The sequence below is a fragment of the Hypomesus nipponensis genome, chromosome 23 (assembly GCF_054491055.1).
Source record: "Hypomesus nipponensis isolate SF chromosome 23, ASM5449105v1, whole genome shotgun sequence".
NCBI lineage: Eukaryota > Metazoa > Chordata > Actinopteri > Osmeriformes > Osmeridae > Hypomesus > Hypomesus nipponensis.
Genome location: NC_140383.1, coordinates 18,225,260 through 18,247,442, shown reverse-complemented (window position 1 = coordinate 18,247,442; position 22,183 = coordinate 18,225,260). Strand labels below are relative to the sequence as shown.

Sequence of the window (22,183 nt, the reverse complement as noted above, 5' to 3'; positions counted from 1 at the left end):
GGACCAGGTCGTCAACCGGAAACCAGTGTCCATGACGGCCAACAGCGAGTTTCCAGGTCCCATCCAACGTCTATAAAGCCGAACAGTGGATTTTTTTTTTTTTTTTACCCATTGACATTGTATGACTATGTTTAGCTTGTGTTCTGCTCCTCTCTCTTACCAACCGTCTCTGGAGGAAGGGATCCCTCTCTGAATTGCTCCTCCCAAGGTTTCTGCAATTTTTTCTCCCGTTGGGAGTTTTTCCTTGTCTTCCTTGAGGGTTTAGGTTGGTTGAGGGGCAGTTCTATGGGCATATTGTGAAGCCCTCTGTGACATGCTTACGTGTAAAAAGGGCAATACAAATACATTTGATTTGATTTGATTTGACTATGTTTGTTTGTTTGAAGCTCCAAAAACTATTTTTCGCTGAATTCAGCCAAAAACATTCGCCCGCGCGCAACGCGTGCTCGCATTAACCATGGAAGTCAGCATCACATCAGGCACAGAATTTGCATACATTAGCAGCAGGGGGGACGGGGGGCGGTTGGCAACCCTAGTTTACTTGGACGAGCCTATGCAACAGTCCCGATGCGCGGCCACGAGAAAATGAACAAATCCCTCTGAGAGGACTCGTTACTTGAATCGTTCACGAACGACACATCACGAGTAGCAGCAGAATAAACAATGCCGCAGCATATTCATGCTCTTATCGGCGAACTATCTTAAATAAGGCTCAGGGGATTACTTTTCACAAGTAATATTGACTATTTCAGTACTATTTGTTGCATTTTGTGAATAGAATCTTACCAATGTTGAGAAATAAGGAGCAAGAATCTTTGATATTACTGTACTGAAATTGTAGCTAATGATGGGCTGCTCGGTACTACGGTGTCGATACTGTCCCGACACATTCAACACTCACTGCATCGGAACAACGTTTCGAGACGGGTTTTAAAAACACTTCCAGTCACGAGGCAAAATGTTTCGAAACATTTTGTGACGTGATCTTGAACGAAACCTGTGTCGCACTTGCCAAAAGACTGATGTGTCGGGGTATAAAATGAGGCGGCAAAGCCAAAGGTTTTGAATGCATGAGACCTTGGTTGAGAGATTTGTGATATTTTGAGAGAGATTGAGAGAGTTTGAGAGAGATTGAGAGTGTTTGAGACAGTTTGAGAGAGTTTGAGACAGTTAGAGAGAGATTGAGAGTTTGAGACAGTTAGAGAACGTTAGAGAAAGTTAACTACTTGTGTGCCATTAGCAAACAGGATGTTTGTTCATTTGTCTGTTTGTGTGCTGTTGTGTGTGATTTTTTTTGGGATTTTGTATTAAAAAAATATATATGTATAGATATTATCAGTATTAGCTTCAGTGTAGTTATTCATAGTTTAGTGCTGCCTTAGTTAGTTAATTGTGTGTTTCCATAGTTTGTTTATATTCAGTATTAGTTGATAGATAGTTTGATAGATAGTTCAGATAAATAGTGTAGATAGTTTGTAGTAGGCCTAGTGTTAGCTTGAGGAATGGAGAATAGAGCCAACAAGAGACAAAGGTCCCATGTGTGGGAGCACTTCGATCTGGTCTCCCCTAACAAAGTGCAGTGTTTGCAATGCCCTATGAATTTGTCATACTGTAACAACACATCTTCAATGTTAAGGCATCTGCGTGCTAAGCACCCAGCGCTAGCAAACCCACCTGCACCCAATGCAGAGGATGCTGTTGCAGATGCTGCTGTAGCTGCTGGGAGGCCTGCAGTCCTACCACACGGTATGATTGCTTTCACAATATCATGTAATGGTCAGCGGTTGTAGGCTACATAAGTTATACAGTATATGTATGAAAGTTACAATACAATTAATTAAAATGATAACACATATTCAAACGATTTGTTGTCTTGACAGCAAGGAAACAAGCACTTGACGATGCACTGGTAGAGATGGTGGTGAAGGACCTACAGCCGGATCCATACCTGGGCGTGACATGCCACTTCACTAAAGAAGATAAATTATGTTCAAGACTGCTGGGTGTTGCTAAGTTCACTGGAACACACACATCAGAGCATATTAAGGACGCAAAGGATTTGCTCATAGCAGACTGGGGTCTACAAGGCAGAGTCAGGTATCTTGTTATCGACAATGCAGCAAAACATGGTTCTCTGTGCTTCACTGATGAAAATCAGTCATGTTTCATGTTTTGCCCATACACTAAACTTAGTGGCGAAGAAGGGCCTTGATGATACTGCTGATCTGGCAGCGATCCGCTCAAAAGCAAGGAGGATTGTGACATTATTTAGAAGTAGTTGTACAGCCAAGGACAGGTTGGCAGATGTCCAGAGACAGATGGGAAGGCCACAACTGAAGCTGATCCAGGAAGTGGAGACACGATGGAACAGCACCTTCTCCATGTTCGAGCGTCTGCACGACCAGAGGGAGCCAGTAGGAGCTGCTCTGTCTAGTCTGAGGACAGACGTGACAGCCATGTCAAGTGCAGAAAATGACACCATCTGCCAGTCACTTTCCATCCTTGCCCCCTTCAACCATGCAGCTGTGGAATTGTCAGCTGAGAGCAATGTGTCAGCTTCCAAGGTCAGTTTAGTATCTATCAGTCCAACAGCACTTACAATACAACACATGTGAAAACAATTAACATTTAAATATCTGTCTTCTATTCCAGGTTATTCCAATGGTGAGGATGATACAGCAGAGCATTGCATTGAAGCTGACTGTAACAAGCGACCCCACAGCAGCAGATTTGGGCAACAAGCTGCTGCAATGTTTGAGGGCCAGGCAATGTCCAGAGACGGTTCATTGTCTACAGGCTGCAACCATTTTAGATCCAAGATTCAAAACAATTGCATTTGGCAACCCGGATAAAGCAAAGGATGCACTTAGATACGTCACAGCAGAGTGTGCAAAACTCATCAAGGCAACAGCTCCAGCTCCCACACCACCTCCACCAGCTCCCACACTACCTCCACCAGCTCCCACGCCACCTACACCAGCTCCCACGCCACCTCCACCAGCTCCCACGCCACCTCCACCAGCTCCCACGCCACCTCCACCAGCTCCCACGCCACCTCCACCAGCTCCCACGCCAACTACACCAGCTCCCACGCCACCTCCACCAGCTCCCACGCCACCTACACCTGCTTCCACGCCTGGCACCAGCCATCAGAGACAAGCTGGACCGACAACATCAGAGGTGTTATTCTTGGATATGTACTTGTATCTTTAACATTCCTTTGAAATGATTTATTCCTAATATTTATTTCCTTGAAAGGGGAGCGTCCACGACATCAACCTGTGGTCACTCCTTGATGACTGAGTGAGTGACACCAGGAGAGTGCAGAGCACCACTGCCAGTGCTACAATTGAGGTACAGCCGTACCTGGCAGATGCCTACCTGGACAGAGTGGAAGACCCCTTGGTTTACTGTGCGCATTTTCTCGAAGGCTGGCCAGGTGGTTGATAAAAAACGTAATCGCCTGAGCCCAGGTAATGTTGATAAGATCTTGTTTCTCAATAAAAACCTGTAAATGTACCTTATCCCTCACAAGTCTTATTGCACAAGCACTACTTCATGACACACATCCACCCAAATTAGGTTAGGCTCTCCCTGTCAATACACATGCTAGAAAAGTTTTGGCCTGCTAATGTTGTTGCTAATGTTGTTAATGCTCTGACATTTGGTTCTGCTTCGGATGGCATCAAGCGGGATCTCTGGTCGTAGACAGCCTTTCATCAATCAGCATTCGTTAGCAGAATGCTAGCGTGTTATGGGCAACAACGACTTACCCTGTAAGAAATTGAAAGGACATAACTACTCGTTCATTCAACTTTGACCTGTAATCAATTTTGAACATGCAAAAACCACAATCAAATCTGAGATTTATCAACGACAATCAGGTGAAAGAGACAAATTTAGCTGTTTAGCTGCATAGACTCCCATTCATTTTGCACTCGACCGCGATCACTGTTGCGCTGTTCGCCGCTTTACTAGCTAACAACCAGATTTAGCTAAAGCTGTGGCTTCAACGACAGTGTGTTAAACACACACCCACTACAAAAAGGGATTGTTCTTGTGACAAACGGTACAGTTTCCTTCGCCTGCCAACAGATGAGGACTACAAAAGAATGTAGCTGAAAAACCTATAGCCTTGAAGAGACCACCCAAAACACTATCGAATGTGTACTCGTTCATTTTGTGGACAAAAAGCCGACGGAGGAAATCCGCATCCTACTTTGTGTTTGGGCTGCGAAAGACCTCCACAGATTTAGTTGCAGTACTGTCAGTAAAGGTGGAATGCAAGTGTTCATATAGGATTTTTTGTGGGTTAGTAGTGTCCTGGTCCAGCAACACATGAGCACTCAGCCGTTTCTTTTTCACCTGACAATGAAACTAAAACCCAGGACCGGTGATGAGGGACTTTGAAGCTCTGACTAGGCTTTATGTCTGCTTTAAGGTAGATAAGGTTGTGTCCCACCTCCTTTGTTAAAACGCGACCAACTTTATTGCTGTGGAGGTAGCTAGTTAGCTACTGATAAGACTCAGAGCTTTTCAGGTTATTTATCGCAAGTTAATAAAGTAGCTAAAGGCTGGAGCAAAGGCTCAAGACGCACTTGTTCCGGGAGTACAACGGCACTTAAGAATGCTTGGCTGGACTTGTTAGTTAGTTTCCTCCAGGATCACAATGACTCTTATTAAAGTGACTCATTGCTCTTTTAGGTTAGATATAACAAAGCTAAGTCTTGTACTCGCTGTGTAATATTTTACTGTTGATTGTTCTTCTACAGGTACAGTCCTGCACTTTTGTGGTTCATGTTGTTTTAATTTGTAACTTGTATAACTGCATGCTCTTATGGGTCTTCCCTTTTGGCACTTGTTTAGCTTTTTCACAATGTATGCTTCATGTTTTGGCTACTTGCAATGTTTGGGACAGTCTCGTTGTTATGATCAGTGACCTATGCTCTTTTGTAAAGCTCTCTCTTGGAAGTCGCTTTGGATAAAAGCGTCAGCTAAATGAATAAATGTAAATGTAAATATGTTAGTGTACGTTATTTGGGGCCACCTTTTCAGGTCGGCCTCCCATCCCTCGATAGAAGGCAGAGGTATGATCAAACTGTGCCGATTCAGGGGTAACAGGCTGTGTTCCCACATGTTTTATTTATTATCAGAATTAGCTTACCGCAATGACTGTATGAGCGTTACCATGACAATCGCCGGCTCCGGAAGTCGCGCCCATAATTCAGGAAATGGATCATGGGAGCTAGGAATAAGGTGGATAGATCTTGGCTAGTGGGATCAGAGCCAAGATGGCTGCGTGACGAGTCAACCCTTGTCCGAGCTCTTGCTTATCTCTTATTGTATGCACAGATTTTTATAGTATGGAACTAAAGTTTAGCTCTTACAAATTGTAGAAGTATTCTTTTTTTTACTATTTTGACTTACAAAGATTATTGTATAGTTGGATTTGCATTTGTGAAGATGCCTAAGCCGGTACAGAAAAGACCGAGTGCACCTAGCATTGACGCGAAAAGTAGCACACCAGCTAGCGATCATGACTATGTCGTTGGGATGGAGTCTAACGTGCAAGGGGTTAGCGAAGAAGATTTCCCTCCATTGCCAGTGACGCCAAGTAAGCCACCCATTGCTAAAAAACCGACCATCTCTCGTGAGGAATGGGCAGTGCGCTTAACTCATATGACGCCGTTCGCACCCTGATTAACTCTAGGAGTGATCAAATTGAAAAAATGGTGGAATCCGTCTGTGTCTAAATAAAGGACTTGAATGAGAAGTTTATCACCATCGAAAAACGTGTGGAGAGAAGTGAGGAAACTACAACGGAATGTGTGAACCGAGTGTCGGAATTGGAGCGTTATGGACGTCGGTGGAATTTAAGGCTCTATGGTGTATCGAAGTGGAAAAGGAAAATGTACGGGCAGAGGTGATCAATGTCTGCCAAAAGGTGCTACCAGAGGAGAGAGAGAAGCTTCCTGATGCCATTGACATTGCACATTGTGTAGGAAAACAGCGACAAGATGACCCGAAGCCCCGGGGTATCATTATCAGATTTATACTAGTCTCATAGCATTTATGGATAGATTTGATCTCATATACATATGGAGAAAAAAATATCCTGATGATAAATCATTCACATGGAGTAATAGTACAGGTTCTAGTCAATCTATAATTGATTTTTGGTTAATCTCTGGGAGTCTGAACAAAGATGCTGTAGAGGTGGATATATGCTCAACTCCTCTTACAGATCATAAGGCGATATGTTTTTGTTTAAAGTTATCCAATTTGAAAAGTGGGACTGCTCAGTCAAGGTATTGGAAACTCAATTGCTCTCTATTACAAGATGATGATGTTAGAACAGAAGTTTTAAATCTGATTTCTTATTTTTGGTCAAAAGCTAAAGAAGAAAAACGATTTAGAAGTAATTGGGTGCTATTTAAATTTAAGGTGGGATTTTTTTGGTTGAAAATATGGCTCTATGAAGTCCAAATCTCAAAGATCTGCAGAATTAAGGGTAATAACAAGGATTACCTTTTTGTCAAATAAAAGCCCAAATACTTTATTAGACGAGGAAAAGGTTGAGTTAGTTATCTACAAGCTAAATTAGATGACTTGTATGATCAGAAGGCAAGGGGTGCTTATATTAGGTCGAGAGCTAAATGGTTGGAAGAGGGGGAACAAAATTCACACTATTTCTTTAATTTGGAAAGAGATCATTCCAATAACCAGAGTATTAATAGGTTTAATATTGATGGGGTTATTACAGATGACTTCAAAGTGATATCCAATTATTGTAGCAATTTTTATAAAAAATTATATAGCTCCAAGTTTTGCCATAGAACTGCGGATAATTACCTGGACTCTCTGAATGTTTAAACTATTGATAAGAGCCAAATGGAGACGTGCGATAAGATTATCTCTCTACAGGAGATTAAGAATAATTTGGATCTGCTAAAAAAACAAGTCACCTGGTACTGATGGGCTGATGTCAGAATTTTACAAGGCATTTGCCTATGAACTAGCTCATCAGCTGTGTGCTTGGCCATCAACTGGTATTTCAGACTGGACGTGCTGCGATGATAGCTCAGTTTACAACGACCAAACACACAGATCACTGGTCTTGTCAATAGAACCATTTGGCAACTTTTTAAAAGCAAACTTTCCATTCAGAATCTTATTGGCATCCATTTCGGTATCTTGCGCTCGTCATCCACTCAAAACGTAACGTCAGCCTACTACCAGAGAATGTCTAACATCCGTAAACGGGCTCTGCTACTACTCTTTAGCCAGCTCGCAAGCCAAACGAGTGTTTGGCGTGCCTGTTGTTTTGTTTCCGGTCTAGCTAGATCCGGTGTGGTGTTGTAGTTTTTCTAACGTCGGTAGTTGTTGCAACAGCATGTGAAAAAAACTACAAAGTTTGCTAGGCCAAAAAGAGCGTTAATCGCGCGATAAAATAATTGACGCCGTTAATTTGGGTTTGCGTTAACGCCGTTAATAACAGGTTAAATTGACAGCACTACATTTTATATAAACTATGGAAAATTGGGTCTGTAATAATATCTTGCTGGTAGATCAATTATTTAATGAGAAGGGTCGATCTTTCACTTATGAGGAGTTTCTTGCTAAATACAGGATTCCAGTCACACCTGGGGATTATGTAAAAGTCTTTGGCGCAATACCCTCTGGTATTTGTATGCTTTTTAAATCTCAGCCAAGGGTTGCACTCCAAAATTGTCCCCTTGTGCATAATCTTGTTACAGACTCCCCTATAGGCAAAACCTGCTTTTCCAATACTGGTAGAAATAATAATAGATCTATTCGAACTTTGTTTCAGAGAGATATAACTACGGTGTCTTATGTTATTCCTTACTGGAATCGTTTTGTCAATGATATTGTTTGGAAGAATGTCTGACTTTTACCTAATCTATATTTAGTCACAAATAAAGTGAAGGAAATTTCATTTAAACTTATCCATAAATGTTATCCAGCAAAAGCTATATTAAGAAAAGATTTAAGAAAGACATTGATGTTGGTTGCACTTTTTGTAATGAATGTGAAGAAACGGTTGTGCATTTATTCTGGCATTGTCCAATTGTAAAATAATTTTGGCAAAATCTTTAAGTTTATTACTGAAAATATTGAGGCTGATTTTTGTTTATTCTGGAAAGATATATTGTTTGGGCTTTTTGACGGTTCCAGGAAAAACACCTGTGTATATATAATTAATCTTATTATTATTATGGGCAAGTATCATGTTCATAGATGCAAATTCATGGGAATAAAACCTTGCTTTATTGCTTTGAACGGAGAGCTCAGACAGTATATTTTTTATCTTAAACAAAAGGCCATTAAAACAGTAACAATCTGTAGTAGTTTAAATATATTAATGTTAAGGTTTATATCCCCTAGCGTTAATTTTTTGTTATGCTATTTTGTATTGATACATGTTTACTCTGAATGTAAATGCTGTTTTTTTTTACTTTATGTATCTTGTAAACTCCAAAGCATTTAACTTTGTTGAAATTGCTAATGAAATAAATAAATAATAATAAATAAAAAGATCTTGGCTAGTAGTGTGCATTCAATACATTATGTTATGTACTTTGTATGTATTTTAAGAATGTGTATGGTTACTAGTACATTTTGTTATGCCGAGGGAAGCTGTGGTACAAAAGAAAACAACAAATTTGTTGTTCTATTGTCTTTTGCAGGAGAGAATTAAATGACAAAACCCACTGAGTTGTGCCTGTTCATGCCCTGAACACATCTGTTACATGTGTGACAGACAAAAACAAATATAAAAAGCCTCAAGTAGACTAATATAATGTTATAATAATATAATAATAATATTATTTCTTCAACAAAATATTTGACTTAACTGCCACTATCTGTTTCTGCTTCTCTATCATATTGTGTGATTTGCAAATACCCATCATAGGTACGTCCCCAGTTTCATGGGAAAGTCCCCGTTTTTGGTTGCCTGCCAAAAAAACGACCTCTGTCCCCGTTTTGTTTTTGAAGACACAACATTAGGTTTTTCAATCAGATTGATAGTCAAACTGGAAATGTCGCCATTCCCATCACCCCCCCCCCCCCCTTCGGGGATTATGTTCCCAGTTTTGATCTCGGACGTCACTTTATATCATATCAGCTAATGATTGGTTATGCTGTTGAAATATGATATTCATATCAATATTTTATGATTTTTCATATTAAATCATGCACCTTAACTGTTTATACCATATTGAAGAGGAGAACAAGGGGATTTTTATGATGTGAAAAAATATATGATTACTTGAGGTAAATCATATTTTATCAAGGTGATTTCAGGCAGCCATTTTTTACAAAAACTTCTCCATCCATGTACCTCATCAGACAACTTAATTAAAACCACTTTAATTACAAGATGGTGAAATACTTTTCAGTAGGTGGAATATACATAAATCTGTCTGCAACGTAGAACAGAAGACAGATTAGAAATATCATATTTTGATTAAAAGTTATGACCATTCTAGTGACTAGTGGAAACATACTGGAAACCGGAATTTCCCTCCCCCAAAAGTAACTAACGCTATGGCTGGATACTCCTCTCGACAACTAGAAAAAGTTTGACTGTCTTCCACAATCGACCGAATTGGCCAAACAAGGCACGTACATTTAGCTTATAGTTTACATAATCTAGCTAGTTCCTGTTGTTTTTCCAAATGTCACAAAAATAAAAACGGACAAGCCGGACACGTAATTATTTGCTCAAATAACTCACGTCACTCCCACAAACAAATTCTTCATAAGTAAAAAGTTTAGACTTTTAACCGACAATATTGACAACACATTAAGAAACTTGTCTTTACTCGTAATATCGTCTCCAATTTCAATTCGAAGCTGTAAATCTATAACAGTAGCCCATGGTCTCCGCTCTGGCTCCGCCCCGGAAAACAATGGCTGCCGTTGCTAACGATACATTTATTTTCCCCTCCCAGTAACCCCTTAACCAATGATATGTGCTTTGAGCACAAGTTATCATAACTATCTGGCAGTTTTCAGAAATAAAATCGGTGATTGGACGGCAAAGATATTAAGGCGGGAACCATAGGCATTTTAATGCCCATATTTGAATGGTCCGGCAGGAAAGTTAAGGGTTGAAAGGAAAGGCCCACAATGAAAATACGCCGAAACATGTGGCCTGTATCATAGCTATATGACCTTTGCAGAAAAAAAAAAGGTGTGAAAATCAGTTCGGTATTCAGTGCAGTATGATTAATTAAATACGCTGACAGCTCATTGCCCCAACCAAAAGATTACACTGAGTGGAGCAATCGAACCTTTCCAAGATGGCAGCCCCACGTCTAGTCAGCGCCAGTAGGCGGTAGTGTTCGATACGGCGTCTATTCTTTATTATGTCGGGATTTCGTCAACTTTATGTAGGTCCAATCAGCAAACAGAGGGAGTGGCTGAGAACGATGACGTTGATGTTGTGCGCTAGTTTGAGTTGTAGTTCAGTAATGGCGGCGAAGAAAGATGGACGCAAATCCATTCGGTCCATAGTTATGGAACGCCGAGTTAGTCAAAATTAAATAAATAAATAGGTAAATAAATAGATAAATACATACATAAATAAATATGGCTATAGAATAAATTCTGAAATAAAAAAAGATGGCAATAAATATATAAATATAGCATTATATGATTACATAGCTGAATCCATTTACCGACATCAATAAATAAATACATTTATTTATTTCAAAATGACGTTTTTGTAAAGACAACATTTATTTATTTCATGGGACTTTTACACGCCACATTTATTTCCACATGTATTTCCACGCCACATTTATTTCCACACTACATTTATTTCTGTGCTGTATTTATTTCAAATCTCACATGCAAACGAGAGGGGCGTGGTTATCGTCAGACCAACGCAGCAGATAGCTATGCTACCTGTATGGGGGTGACAGTGGAATCGCACTGCCGAACGGCATGGCTTGTCAGGATATATTATTTTGGCACAGATAGTAGATTTTGTAGAGGTACTTGGGCGGATAAGTGCTCTACAGAACATAGATATTGAAGTCTTAAATAGTTTGAGACTTATCGAGCACTGTTCGTGTGCAAGATGTACAGGTAGTGGGGGGTGACAAGTGCCAGGTAATGTTAGCTAACACAGCTAGCAACAAAGAAGACAATCACTGCCACCACCGCTACATCGCTCTGCTATTATGTGGATAACTAGGTCGATAAGGCACCTGATTATAACGATCTAGCCTCACCATTATGCCATGCATTACCATTTAGTGAGACGAGACCTGAAGTGAAGCCAGACCATTCCAGACATTACCCTTACCTTTGGATTTACAGTAGGCTACTGCTTCAAATTGAAGTCAAGTTTCTTAACGCTTTGTTATTATTGGCAATTTAAAGTTGCAACTAACCAAGACGTGTCAAGACCAAGACCCATTCAACACGGTACACAATAACCAAACCCAGATATTAGGTACAGGTTTATGGAATTATTCAATATTAAATCAAACCACTACCACTGGACTCGTTTTAATGACCATTCAGTGACAAAACGGGTTTGGCTGTTCATATGTGCCAATACAGCACAACACTACTAGCTCTACAGTAGCTAGCTCTAGCTGAAATGGCCACACTGATGTCGTCCTTTTATTATTTTGTCAGCTAGCTAGCCGGATAGCCAGCCACTTGGCCTACAGTTGCCGACTTCGAGACCGGTGACAGCCAACATACCACCTAGGAAGACAGTGTTGGCAGTGATTGTTAGCTTTGCAGACGAGTTCCACGTCACACGAGCGAAAGACATGTTTATAAAGGTAACTTCAGCGCAACCTCATAGCTATCAAAGATCAAGTCCCCACACGTAGGCTACTAAGTCACCGCCATCACTCCCATACAAAGGCAGAGACGACACAGACATTATGGGCAAAGCTTGTCTACATTGTATGCTTTTCGGCAGTGCGATGCCACTGTCACCCCCATACAGGTAGCATAGCTATCTGCTGCGTTGGTCTGACGATAACCACGCCCCTCTCATTTGCATGTGAGATGTGAAATAAATACAGCACTCAAATAAATGTGGAGTGGAAATAAATGTGGTGTGTAAATACATATGGAAAAAAATGTGGTGCGTAAAAGTCTCAAAAAATAAATAAATGTGGCATTAGGAAATAAAAGTCCCATGAATTAAATACATGTTGTCTTTACAAAAACGTCATTTTTAAATAAATAAATGTATTTATTTATTGATGTCGGTAAATGGATTCAGCTATATAATTATATAATGTTATATTTATATATTTATTACCATCTTTTTGACTTTCTTTCAGAGTTTATTTCATAGCCGTATTTATTTATGTATGTATTTATATATTCATTTACCTATTTATTTATTGATTTAATTTTGACTAACTCGGCGTTCCATACATAGTGGCAACGCTGCGAATATCCAAAAGTTAAAGCCGGAGCAAGAACAATGGGCCTCATTCACCAAATGTTCTTACGAACAAATTTGTTCGCAAGAAGATTCTGGCATTCACCAATATTTTCTTATTTGGGATTTGTTCTTAGGTAAGAACAGAATTTACGCACACCCAAGAGCACGCTTACACACAATTGAGAGCTGACATGTTTGCGCAAAATAAATAGTTATACCTTTTTCATCCGTTCTAATTTAAAATTGAATATTTCTCTCCTTTATAATTTTACAACTAATAATTTTCATAATTTTACACTTTTTTTGTTTGTTTTAATAAATACACACTACACTTACACTTCTGCTCATTTGTAATGCACTTGGAATTTCCATTGTGTATGAATTGTGCTAGGCCTATATAAATACAGTATTTTACAATCACTATGAAAGTTTTTTCAATACCTTTAACAAGTTTCCTAAACTCTTAACACAGTGAGCACAACATCCGTCTGTGTAGGCTATACAATTAACACATTTCTTGTTGCTTTGACACAAAATGCATAGAGTAAACACAAATTCTAAATGCTTGATCTTCTTTTACACACAAGCTCAACCAAGACCAAAACAATCGATTTTTACTGCCTACATCACAGCTGATTCCCAACTAGGAAACACTCAGGTGTTGAGGTTCTTTCAATTGCATGACCATATGGTATGGACAGTAAAGATAACCTCTTTGGGCTAATCTAGTGTGGGAAAAGAACAATATAGAGCAACAAAAGAAAGTAAGAATACAGTAATGCCTGCACAAGGGAGAAGAAGACAAGTACCAGGACAAGGGAGAGGAGTGGGACAAGGGAGAGGGAGACAAATAACAGGACAAGGGAGAGGAAGACAAGTACCAGGACAAGGGAGAGGGACAAGGGCAAGCGAGAGGAAGACAAGTACCAGGACAAGGGACAGGAAGACAAGTACCAGGACAAGGGAGAGGAAGACAAGTACCAGGACAAGGGAGAGGAAGACAAGTACCAGGACAAGGGAGAGGAAGACAAGTACCAGGCCAAGGGAGAGGAGTTAGAATGTGTGGTGGCGCTCAGAGAAGGGCCAGAGCTCGGGTAATACTGTAAATGGAAGCTATATTGCATATTTCTTGTCCTGTTGCAAATGAAGCCTTTACTGCAGCAATTATTTATGTCTTTTTTTTCAATACAGTAACCGTACATTCTATAAAGCTACTCTGAGATGGGTCATTCAAAAAACTGTAAACTAGCCTTGCTTTGCCTTCAATTCAAATCAATTATGTTAACAGGGAAATTTGCCATCAAATAATAAGTGACTTATCACTGTAGGCCTATTTATAGACCCAAAGTAGGCTTATTCCGTACACTAGGACTACACCACACAATGGCGTATTTATTGCTGCTGAAAAATGTTGCAGATCGTTCCCTAAGGAGGGATCACATCTTCCTTGACCATACCGATTTATTTGCAGAGAGCGACGTCATTTTTTTTTGCTTAAGAATTCAGATTTAAGTTAAACCATTTATTGTTTTACTTCAGTTCTGCGCACTTCTCCAGATACAGCGTTCATTTCATGAGTAATTGCACATGCATCGGTTTTATTTACGGATTTGTATCCACAGCCGACGCTATTACGTAAATATGATGTGTCGTTTGTCGCTAACTTCTTGTAGCTGTACCTCCACTTCAGAATTATTATTACGTTTTTCTGTCTTTTTTCGAGGCCTCCACCGTCTTTAACACGTCGTTTTGACGTGTGCAAACGGCCCTGCCATATCATGCCCTTTTATGGGAATTAACGGGGCGTTTACCTATGCTAAATAGGAGCAACGGGGCACGAGCTTTCAATTTTCGAAATATTGGGATTCATCATTCTAAGAACACACCTCTGAACAATTCTGCTGTTTAAGAACGCTTCTGAATCACACGTAGATTTTTCTTGGGAACTTTCTTAAGAACACATTTAAGAAATAACTTAGGAAGATATTGGTGAATGAGGCCCAATCTTTGCAGAGTTGTGTTAGTGGCCTTGATGTTGTGGCTCTCCTCACCACGGGGTTCGGGAAACGTTTGATTTTCCAGCTAGCTCTGTTAGTAACTAGTGGTGAAGGAGTTGGCTGAGGCGAACGCTAACGATTGGTTATGGCAGATCCAGTGGCTATGCGCAGATCCAAAAGTTTTAAATTTCAACCGCCTTCAAGGAAGTTAAGGCTTGTCAATGGAGCAATCCCAGACTGTGTAAATGAAATGTAAAGTCTGGTTAGGACCAGGCTAGGACAATCTGACATCGTAGGGCAAATCAACAGGACACCGATGTTGTGTTGAACTGATTTGTAAATAGTTGTTCTCAACTGGTTTTGACAAGGCAATTGAGTCTCAATGCAATATTATGAACTGTGATGATAACATTTTGTAATGTTGTATTGCAGTTGCCTTCATGGGGCAGGCTTCACGTACTAAATATAGCCTACTTTGTCTTTTTAAAGAAAGCAATTACACATTAACTGAAAACACTTAACATAAATTCAAGAAAATAGGCCCCTGTCATTTTAGTTAGTAGACCAGGAATTGGTTAGAACATCAAACCCAGTCAAATTATGTTAATGAACAGTAGCCTAACACAGGCTTACAGGGGTTTTAAATAGAAAAAACAGCTTTCATTAAGAATTCTTGATCTTCAATTACAATGTAAAGTTTCGCAACCTTGAAAAGTTTGATTAAAGGTTCAAGTTTTTATCCAGTTCAATAAAAACTTTAGGTGAGGTTTAGGTTGGCACTATTAGCCTATTGCTTTTCAGTTGTCGAGACTGATAAGTTTGTAAGAAATGGCAGAACACCGTAGCAGGCGATTTCACCACTGCCTCACGTGTAGGCAGCAATGTGTCCACCAGTGTTTTCATTTACAAAACCATTTATTCAAGAGAAAAACGTTCATACGCCACACCGGATTGATTAAAACTACATCAAAATTAGTTATCCTTTTACATTTCCCCCCATTACATTTGTCTGTTGCTAATAAAATACATTTCTACCAATTGACTTACGTTGGTTCAGTCATAGTTGAAACTTGTTGGGCAACGTCTTACAAAGTCCTTTGAAAAGCAGTTATTTTTCTTCTACTGATTGTCTCGGGTAAATATATTTGCTTAACTACGTCAGTCTTCCAAGTGTTCTTTCCCTGTATTCTGGTGGTGCCATCCGAAGACGTATCTGCATGGAGAGACATGGGCAGACGAACTATGCTCCAATCACGATCTAGATGGGCGGGATTTCCTCAAAAATCGTGATCTTTTAGACCAATAGTAAACTTTCATCCGCCTACAGACGCTGGGTGTCAATTATTCCTCAAAGTGTGCACCAATCCTGTTTAAGCGGCGATATCAGAATTCGACACAAAAACTTTTAATTTAGAGCAATTTATGCAAATAGCGTAAGCTCCAAAAGGCTATTACAAATTAATGCAATTCCATTCAATTTGGCATTATGTTTGACTGGATTGACCACAACCGTGGTGTAAATCTAAAGCACATTTCCATGAAAAATAGAAACGTTTTATTCACAGCACTCCACTGAAATGCACACGGTTCAACAAATAAACATGGGCCACACAAACTAGGCAATCGTCTTTCGGTTTCATATATGCCAAAATGCACAATTTACAATCAGAAAGATGTTCAAAGTGACACAATAATCATTGTTCATAACTGCTCATTCATTAGTGAACTAAATGTCTTATCAGTACATATAAATGTCTTATCACCCCCCCCCCCCCCCCCCGGAAAAAACGAATATCAATATCAAAAACTAATAACTAATATCAAAAGATAAAACATTTTAATGAACAAGTCCTCAGTCGATTAATTAATTTGCCATCAGTAGGGCAAAATAATCAGTCCTCTACAATATTCAGCAGGCTGGTTAGCTTTAGGCTGCATGCCAAATCTTCCTCTTGACTGGCCAATATCTGCATTTTCAATTCCTTCATCCGTTGTGAATATGGTTCACTCTTTAGCCAACCATGCTCTGCTCTCTCTGATTGGTCATCCGTGTCCTCCTCATAGAAACAAGAACAAAAATAATTGTTAAATTTCTCCCAAGAACTGGATAAATTAAAAGGAATGCAAGTGGAAAGCTTTGTCAAAAACCCACAAAACCAAGATTTCTGGTTGTGAAAATGAACGTGAAGCTTCTCCAGAATTGATGAATTATTTGTTGTGTCTGTATGGTGACAGCCGTGTACCTGGATAAGAGAGAGGGGTTGCCCATAACCAGCAGCTGTAAGTTGAGGCACCATGATTGCAGGCATGGAAAGTAGGGTGGAGGGCATGAAGAGGGGCAGGGAAAGGGAATCCATGCAGTCCACATCCAGCCAACACTGGAGCTGGTCCACACACCTTCAGAGGATGAGGGAAGACACCTAGTATTCCATCTGACCCGGTTCAAATGCAACAAGGTAATCAAATATGCATTACCCAAGGGTTTATTTGTTTGAAAGGACCACCAACAAACATGTAAACCTAAGTTATCATTTGGCTGTTATTGAAATTGAAAGAAAAAACGTGATGAAGTGATGTATTTTTTTACCTTTGGCTCTGGGCCTTTTCCTCTTTAAGATTCTCAAGGACACGGAAGGGTAAGAGCTCCATAGAGGGTCTGTGTGTAATGTCAATGGTAGGTGCAGTGGGTTCAGGCACTTCAAACACACTCTGAAATAGCCTTTGTCTGAGGGAATAGGGAAATTGGTGTCCCATACCATCGGGACTGGACCTTTCACTGTGGTAGTGAGACAGAAAACTAGATTACAAAAATTAAGAGACAGGAACATACTTTATTAACACTGCAGATTGTAATGCCAGAGATTAATGAATGAGTGAACAATGAGGAAGACAGGAAAGGCTTCTCTTTACCCATCTGTGTTTTGCCGTTTCTCCGGATGAATACATGTAACCGCATTCTTCCACTGGACGGGGGGCTCAAACACCTTTTGTTCTTCCTTGACAAAATATACCAGGATTTCCCCATCATCCGTCACTGCATCTGAAGACAACACATGGTTTTCACATTGCAGTCCCATGGAGGGCCATATGACAGCTTACCATGTCACCTTGAGTGGGCACTGTAAAGACCTATAAAACGCCATCGGCTCCCCAATTTTTGTACCAGTGCATCCCAACCTACAACTATGTTCATCTGCATGTGATATGGAAAACATATATTGTGTGTGCATTATACCAAAATTCCCCTTGAAATTTTTGTAATACGTTTATTAGTCAATTTACTGTGTGGTTAACCATACAATGCAGTCAACCATATAATGTGGTCAACCATACAATGATTAAAACCAAATAATAAATGTAAAGCTATTTTTAACCAACAAACCATCATACCTGAACACACAAGGTCTTCTGATGGCTGCCAGTCTTTCAGCTTGTGGTCTATGCATTGGGCTACAACTTCATCCCAAGGGATCTGATGGAAGGAGGAGCCTTGTTTCTCCTCCTCTTCTTCCCACTCCCCCAAGGCCGTAGACGAGGCGCTGCATTTGCCCTGACACCGAACCCTCTCCAGGAGGTTCTCTAATTTGGACATGAGAAGGGGCTGGCTGGAGTGGGAAGCTGACATCTGAGAGGCGTACTGGAATATGGAGGAGCACAGCTGTGGCCATGAATCTGGAAGAGGAAGAGCATTTGTGTAGTGTACAAATTAACTCTACGTATTTTAATTTGTTTCATATGGATACCTGACTCAGGAAGGAAGATGGAGTAGTAGGAGTGCAACAAAATATTCTGATACAATATATCACAATGCAAAAATGTTACAACATGCATTGTAGAGTTATGGCAATGTTTTTAAGATAATACGTCTATTTTATCCCACTAGTGCAGTGGCCGTGATCCAGTCAGTGATTAAGATGTCAGTGAACCACACAAATGCAGATAACTTGAACTGTAGATGGTGCAGTGGCCATGATAAAATTGGTTGCACATACACACACAGATTCCTGGAATTATAGATGGGGCACAGTGCCCGCAATGATGTCGGTGACAAAGATTTCTGGAATTATTGATAGTGCAGTGCCCGTGATGCAGCTACTGATGACAGTTCTTCTCAGTGGCTTTGGTAGGCTACCTATATTTCCATATAGCTCATTGAAATTGTCTGTCATCTCTGAAGTACTTATTGCCACTGCTCTGGTACATTCATGCAAATGATTATGTAGCCTTCATTTGTCTGCCGTTTCCTACATTATCAAATGCTCATGTTATGATGATCCGAATGTATTATATTGGTTCTCTGTTGAATTGTCTTACCATCACAAACATCTAGAAATGTAGTTCATAACAAAAGTCATTAGGCATACACAGTGCGGAACCAGACTTTTATATATGGGGTGGCAAAGGGGTGGCCAGGGCTACTTCAGGGGGTCCACAGACCAAGACTGAAAATGTGTGTGTAACCTTAGCCTGGCATCTAAGAAGTGTAAATGATTCATAGGAGAAATAGAAATTTAAATTCACTTAAGCCTGAGTTGTTCAGTGTGGCCTAGTATGGTCCACTTGGGTTACTTTAATCAAATTCTACATTTACTATGAGCAGACTGTGCCTCTACATCTGAATTGGGACTAGTTTCTTTCTTACACACACTGTACTGCAGGCTACTCACAAACTGGAGAAACTTTCATCACTTTGTTTTCATGAATATGGAGGGGAGTCAGTTGGCAGAGTGGTTAGGGAATCGGGCTAGTAATCAGAAGGTTGCTGGTTCGATTCCAGGCTTTGCGAAATGACTGTGTCCTTGGCACTTGCCTCGGGGGTATGTGTCTTTACTTACTGTAAGTCGCTCTGGATAAGAGCGTCTGCTAAATGATTAAAATGTAAATATATAATCTGTGTCTAACCAGGTTAGAGGTTAGATCCTTCTTTTACATTAAAACTTAACTATTAGTGTATACTACTGACACAAAAAATGCCACAGCCATCAACACAAGAACATTCATCAACAACCAACATTTTTAAGTGAGGCTTAATCGGAAAAAAACATTTGTGTAGGCTTACACAAAGGCCTACAAACAAGCTAAACTTGGCATGTGACTGACTGCTTAGTATGCTCTGACCTTGTGCCTGTAGCCTCGGGGAGGGAGCTGCTCTGAGGTCTTGGGGTGGTGCAAGGACTGGGGTCTATTTCGACCTGATCCTGTTTGCTCAGCTTTTTGAAGTCTGCTATCTCACCCTTTCTTTTAATGTTTGAAGTGAACCCTTAGCAAAAAAATAACATGTAGGCCTACACATCCAATTACCCACATTTGAGTCCAATCTAAATCTTAAACATATCCCCATTATTATCTTCAATCAAAATACCAAGCTTTAGGTTACTAGATCATACTAGCCCTACTCTGAAATACGTATTTCAAACAGGCATTATACAATAGCAAACAGGGTAGCTATCTGACCGCAGTGTAAAGATGGTATTGTGCTTATTAAAGTTATGCATTGTGCTTATTAAAATTATGTCTTATGAACTTGGAAGTGTGCTCAAGCTTAACATAGTGTCTCACACAGGGTGGGGGGGGGGGGTGTCATGGGTGTGGGCGGAGAAAGAGGAACAACCCTGACGAGTTTTGACCACAGAGTGTGTGTCTATCTCTTCATTTTCAACCTTGAAACCGGGGGGAGACGGCACCCGAGCAGGTGGGAGCGTCGGCAAGAACAATCTCCTGCTGCACAGGAGAACAAGCTCAACCCTCTTCTTGTGTTTTTTGTTTTACTGCACTATAATATATGCTGGGGCAGGGACAGAGTCAGTTGGACTTTGTGAACAAAGCCAAACTCTGTTGCGGGTAGGAAAACGTAGACAACCCCAGAGCTCTACTCGCATTAAAGCTGATATTATCGGACCTCTGCGACCCCTACCACTTTTTCTAGAACACAGACTTGTGTCATTGAATACCATCATTACATATTGGAATAGACTAAACAAATTAAATCCTTCAAGTGCTAATCTTTTGTAACGTTAATAGCTTGCTAAGGCATTTCATCAAGGAATCTTAGCAGTTAAAGTACAAAAATAGAATAGCGACCCACACAGAAAGACGTGTGTTATATGTTAGGCTGTTAGTTGGTTGTTTACCAGTAATGTTCGCGGGGTCCAACAGGCCAATCAACCTGCTGTCTGCCAATCACGGGAATGCCCGAAATGTTCAGATGCCGGGCATCCTGGTGGTTGGCGAAGGTGCATTGAGGGGGGATGGCGCATTCGAAGTTAAGACCAGGTTTAGCTTACGTTCTTTCTGTTCAGCTGGGTTTCACTCGAGATGGTCACTATTGTTTTGTGGGCTACCTTTCTTTTATTTAGCGTGGGCTAGCGTAGGCTAGGGCCTACGTAGGAACCTACGTAGGTACTAACACCACAGTAGGAACTGCGCTGTTAGCTAAGGTAGTGTTAACTAAGTGCTAAACAAAAAGAGACATTTCTCTTTTCTGAATCTGTTATGGAACCAAATTGCCAATATGCATCTTTTTCTATGGCTCTGCGGCCCAGCAACTCAACTTTCATAAAATGTACTTCAGGAAGCCTCAAAACCAATGCTAAACCTTAAAACGATAACTAATATGATGCTCTTATCTTCCGTCGCTGGCGCTGTATCAGACGCTGGCGTAGTGATTTGTGACTGACTGGTGAACTGTGTAAATATCCTCAATTGAAAAAATGCACTGCCATATGTCAAAAGAAACGCTTCTTTTAACAAGATCAATTAAATGTCAATCAGCATCCAATTGCCAGGGATAGTGAATTACATTTTGGGGTGGGCACTAGGGTGGCCAGTCCGATATCAGGGGGGTCCAGTGCCACCCCCGCCACCCCTCTGGCTCCGCGACTGCGGCCTACATACTCACTGGTTGAGCCAGTCGTCACAATTGTAGGTCTAATTCACCATACAGCACCTGAATGTACAGTTCTGCCGAAGGGTGTTTGCTGTTTACATTTTTTTACTTTTGTGCTATGCAATGCTGTACAATAGTCTTGTATTTTCAGTATTGCATTAGCATAAAGCACGACAACTGACCGAGGTGACTAAATTGCTATCCATGCCTCAATGAACCGACCATGAGGGCTAAAGTAGTCTGAGATGCAGCTTGTGATGTCTTAGTTGATTTGGTGTTAAGAGTTTTGTGCACATTTGCACTGTTGAAGGCAGTTTTGACATCAGTAAACACATTAATTTATGTACCAAAACTCTCTGATCTATACTGAAGGTATTCACTTTATGTTGTTGTTCTGTAAGCTAGCAAGCATTTCATTCACAATTCATAATATTAGGTGTGTTCGACATGCATTAAACGACCGGCGAGAGTTGCCGCCGGGGAGGGGTTAAAAACGGCTCTGTAAAGTCGGACATTCCTGCTTGTATTTTATGTATTTAGTTTATTTTTACAGGGTGGTTTGTGGTTTGCTGCGTCGTTTTCTTTATTGCTGACAAACTGCATGGTCGCAAATTTAATTGTTTTCGCATAAGAACTTGCACAAACCAGTGCACTGAAATTTTTTATTGTATGTATTGGGCTATTTTAAACTGTTTCTCTAATCGGCAGATTGATAATACAACCAGAACTCAACTAAACGTAGTCTTTCCGTTAGTGAAGAGGCAGACTAAAACCCTTTCTTCAGCCATAATAGGCTATCGCAGTCTGTCAATAAAGGCAAATATTTAATTAAATTGTATCGTTTGGTCCGGA

The 22,183-nt window shown here is 40.4% G+C and overlaps 3 protein-coding genes and 1 long non-coding RNA gene across 17 annotated transcripts in view; 2 read left to right on the top strand and 2 right to left on the bottom strand.

The window, feature by feature from the left end:
- The window catches only part of lss (lanosterol synthase (2,3-oxidosqualene-lanosterol cyclase)), a 139,135-nt gene extending 123,294 nt beyond the window's left edge, over positions 1-15,841 (bottom strand). Inside the window, exon 1 of one of the 5 annotated variants that reach the window (XR_014741562.1) lies at positions 15,493-15,841. Coding sequence is in view for 3 of the 5 variants with exons in the window: in XM_084688225.1 (XP_084544351.1) it covers positions 15,493-15,506 (14 nt within the window). In the remaining 2 variants the exon portion in view is untranslated. The remainder of the gene's footprint in view (positions 1-15,492) is intronic. The other 4 variants (XR_014741561.1, XM_084688225.1, XM_084688222.1 and 1 more) reach the window with 4 other exon arrangements.
- On the top strand, positions 109-2,352 carry LOC146234462 (uncharacterized). Its single transcript, XR_014741564.1, has 3 exons — positions 109-208; positions 1,637-1,746; positions 1,881-2,352. It is a non-coding gene; the product is annotated as an uncharacterized LOC146234462 (long non-coding RNA).
- On the top strand, positions 2,365-3,452 carry LOC146234461 (uncharacterized). Its single transcript, XM_084688228.1, has 3 exons — positions 2,365-2,564; positions 2,653-3,180; positions 3,259-3,452. The coding sequence occupies exons 1-3, from the start codon at positions 2,382-2,384 to the stop codon at positions 3,301-3,303; spliced, it is 756 nt and encodes a 251-aa protein (XP_084544354.1). The 5' UTR covers positions 2,365-2,381; the 3' UTR covers positions 3,304-3,452.
- Positions 15,842-15,977: 136 nt separating the features above from the next.
- The window catches only part of mcm3ap (minichromosome maintenance complex component 3 associated protein), a 50,712-nt gene continuing 44,506 nt past the window's right edge, over positions 15,978-22,183 (bottom strand). For 3 of the 10 annotated variants that reach the window (XM_084688215.1, XM_084688212.1, XM_084688218.1), the window contains 5 exons: positions 17,836-18,117; positions 17,356-17,485; positions 17,033-17,242; positions 16,689-16,842; positions 15,978-16,505 (listed from right to left, as the gene is read on the bottom strand). In XM_084688215.1, the coding sequence (XP_084544341.1) occupies positions 16,338-16,505; positions 16,689-16,842; positions 17,033-17,242; positions 17,356-17,485; positions 17,836-18,117 (944 nt within the window). In that variant the 3' untranslated portion in view covers positions 15,978-16,337. Of the gene's footprint in view, positions 16,506-16,688; positions 16,878-17,032; positions 17,243-17,355; positions 17,486-17,835; positions 18,118-22,183 lie in introns of all 10 variants that reach the window. The other 7 variants (XM_084688219.1, XM_084688221.1, XM_084688220.1 and 4 more) reach the window with 7 other exon arrangements.

Coding starts and splice junctions, on each gene's coding strand:
- LOC146234461 (XM_084688228.1), top strand. CDS start 2,382: ATGTTCGAGCGTCTGCACGACCAGAGGGAGCCAGTAGGAGCTGCTCTG. Junction 2,565..2,652: donor GCAATGTGTCAGCTTCCAAG/GTCAGTTTAGTA, acceptor CTTCTATTCCAG/GTTATTCCAATGGTGAGGAT. Junction 3,181..3,258: donor CTGGACCGACAACATCAGAG/GTGTTATTCTTG, acceptor TTTCCTTGAAAG/GGGAGCGTCCACGACATCAA.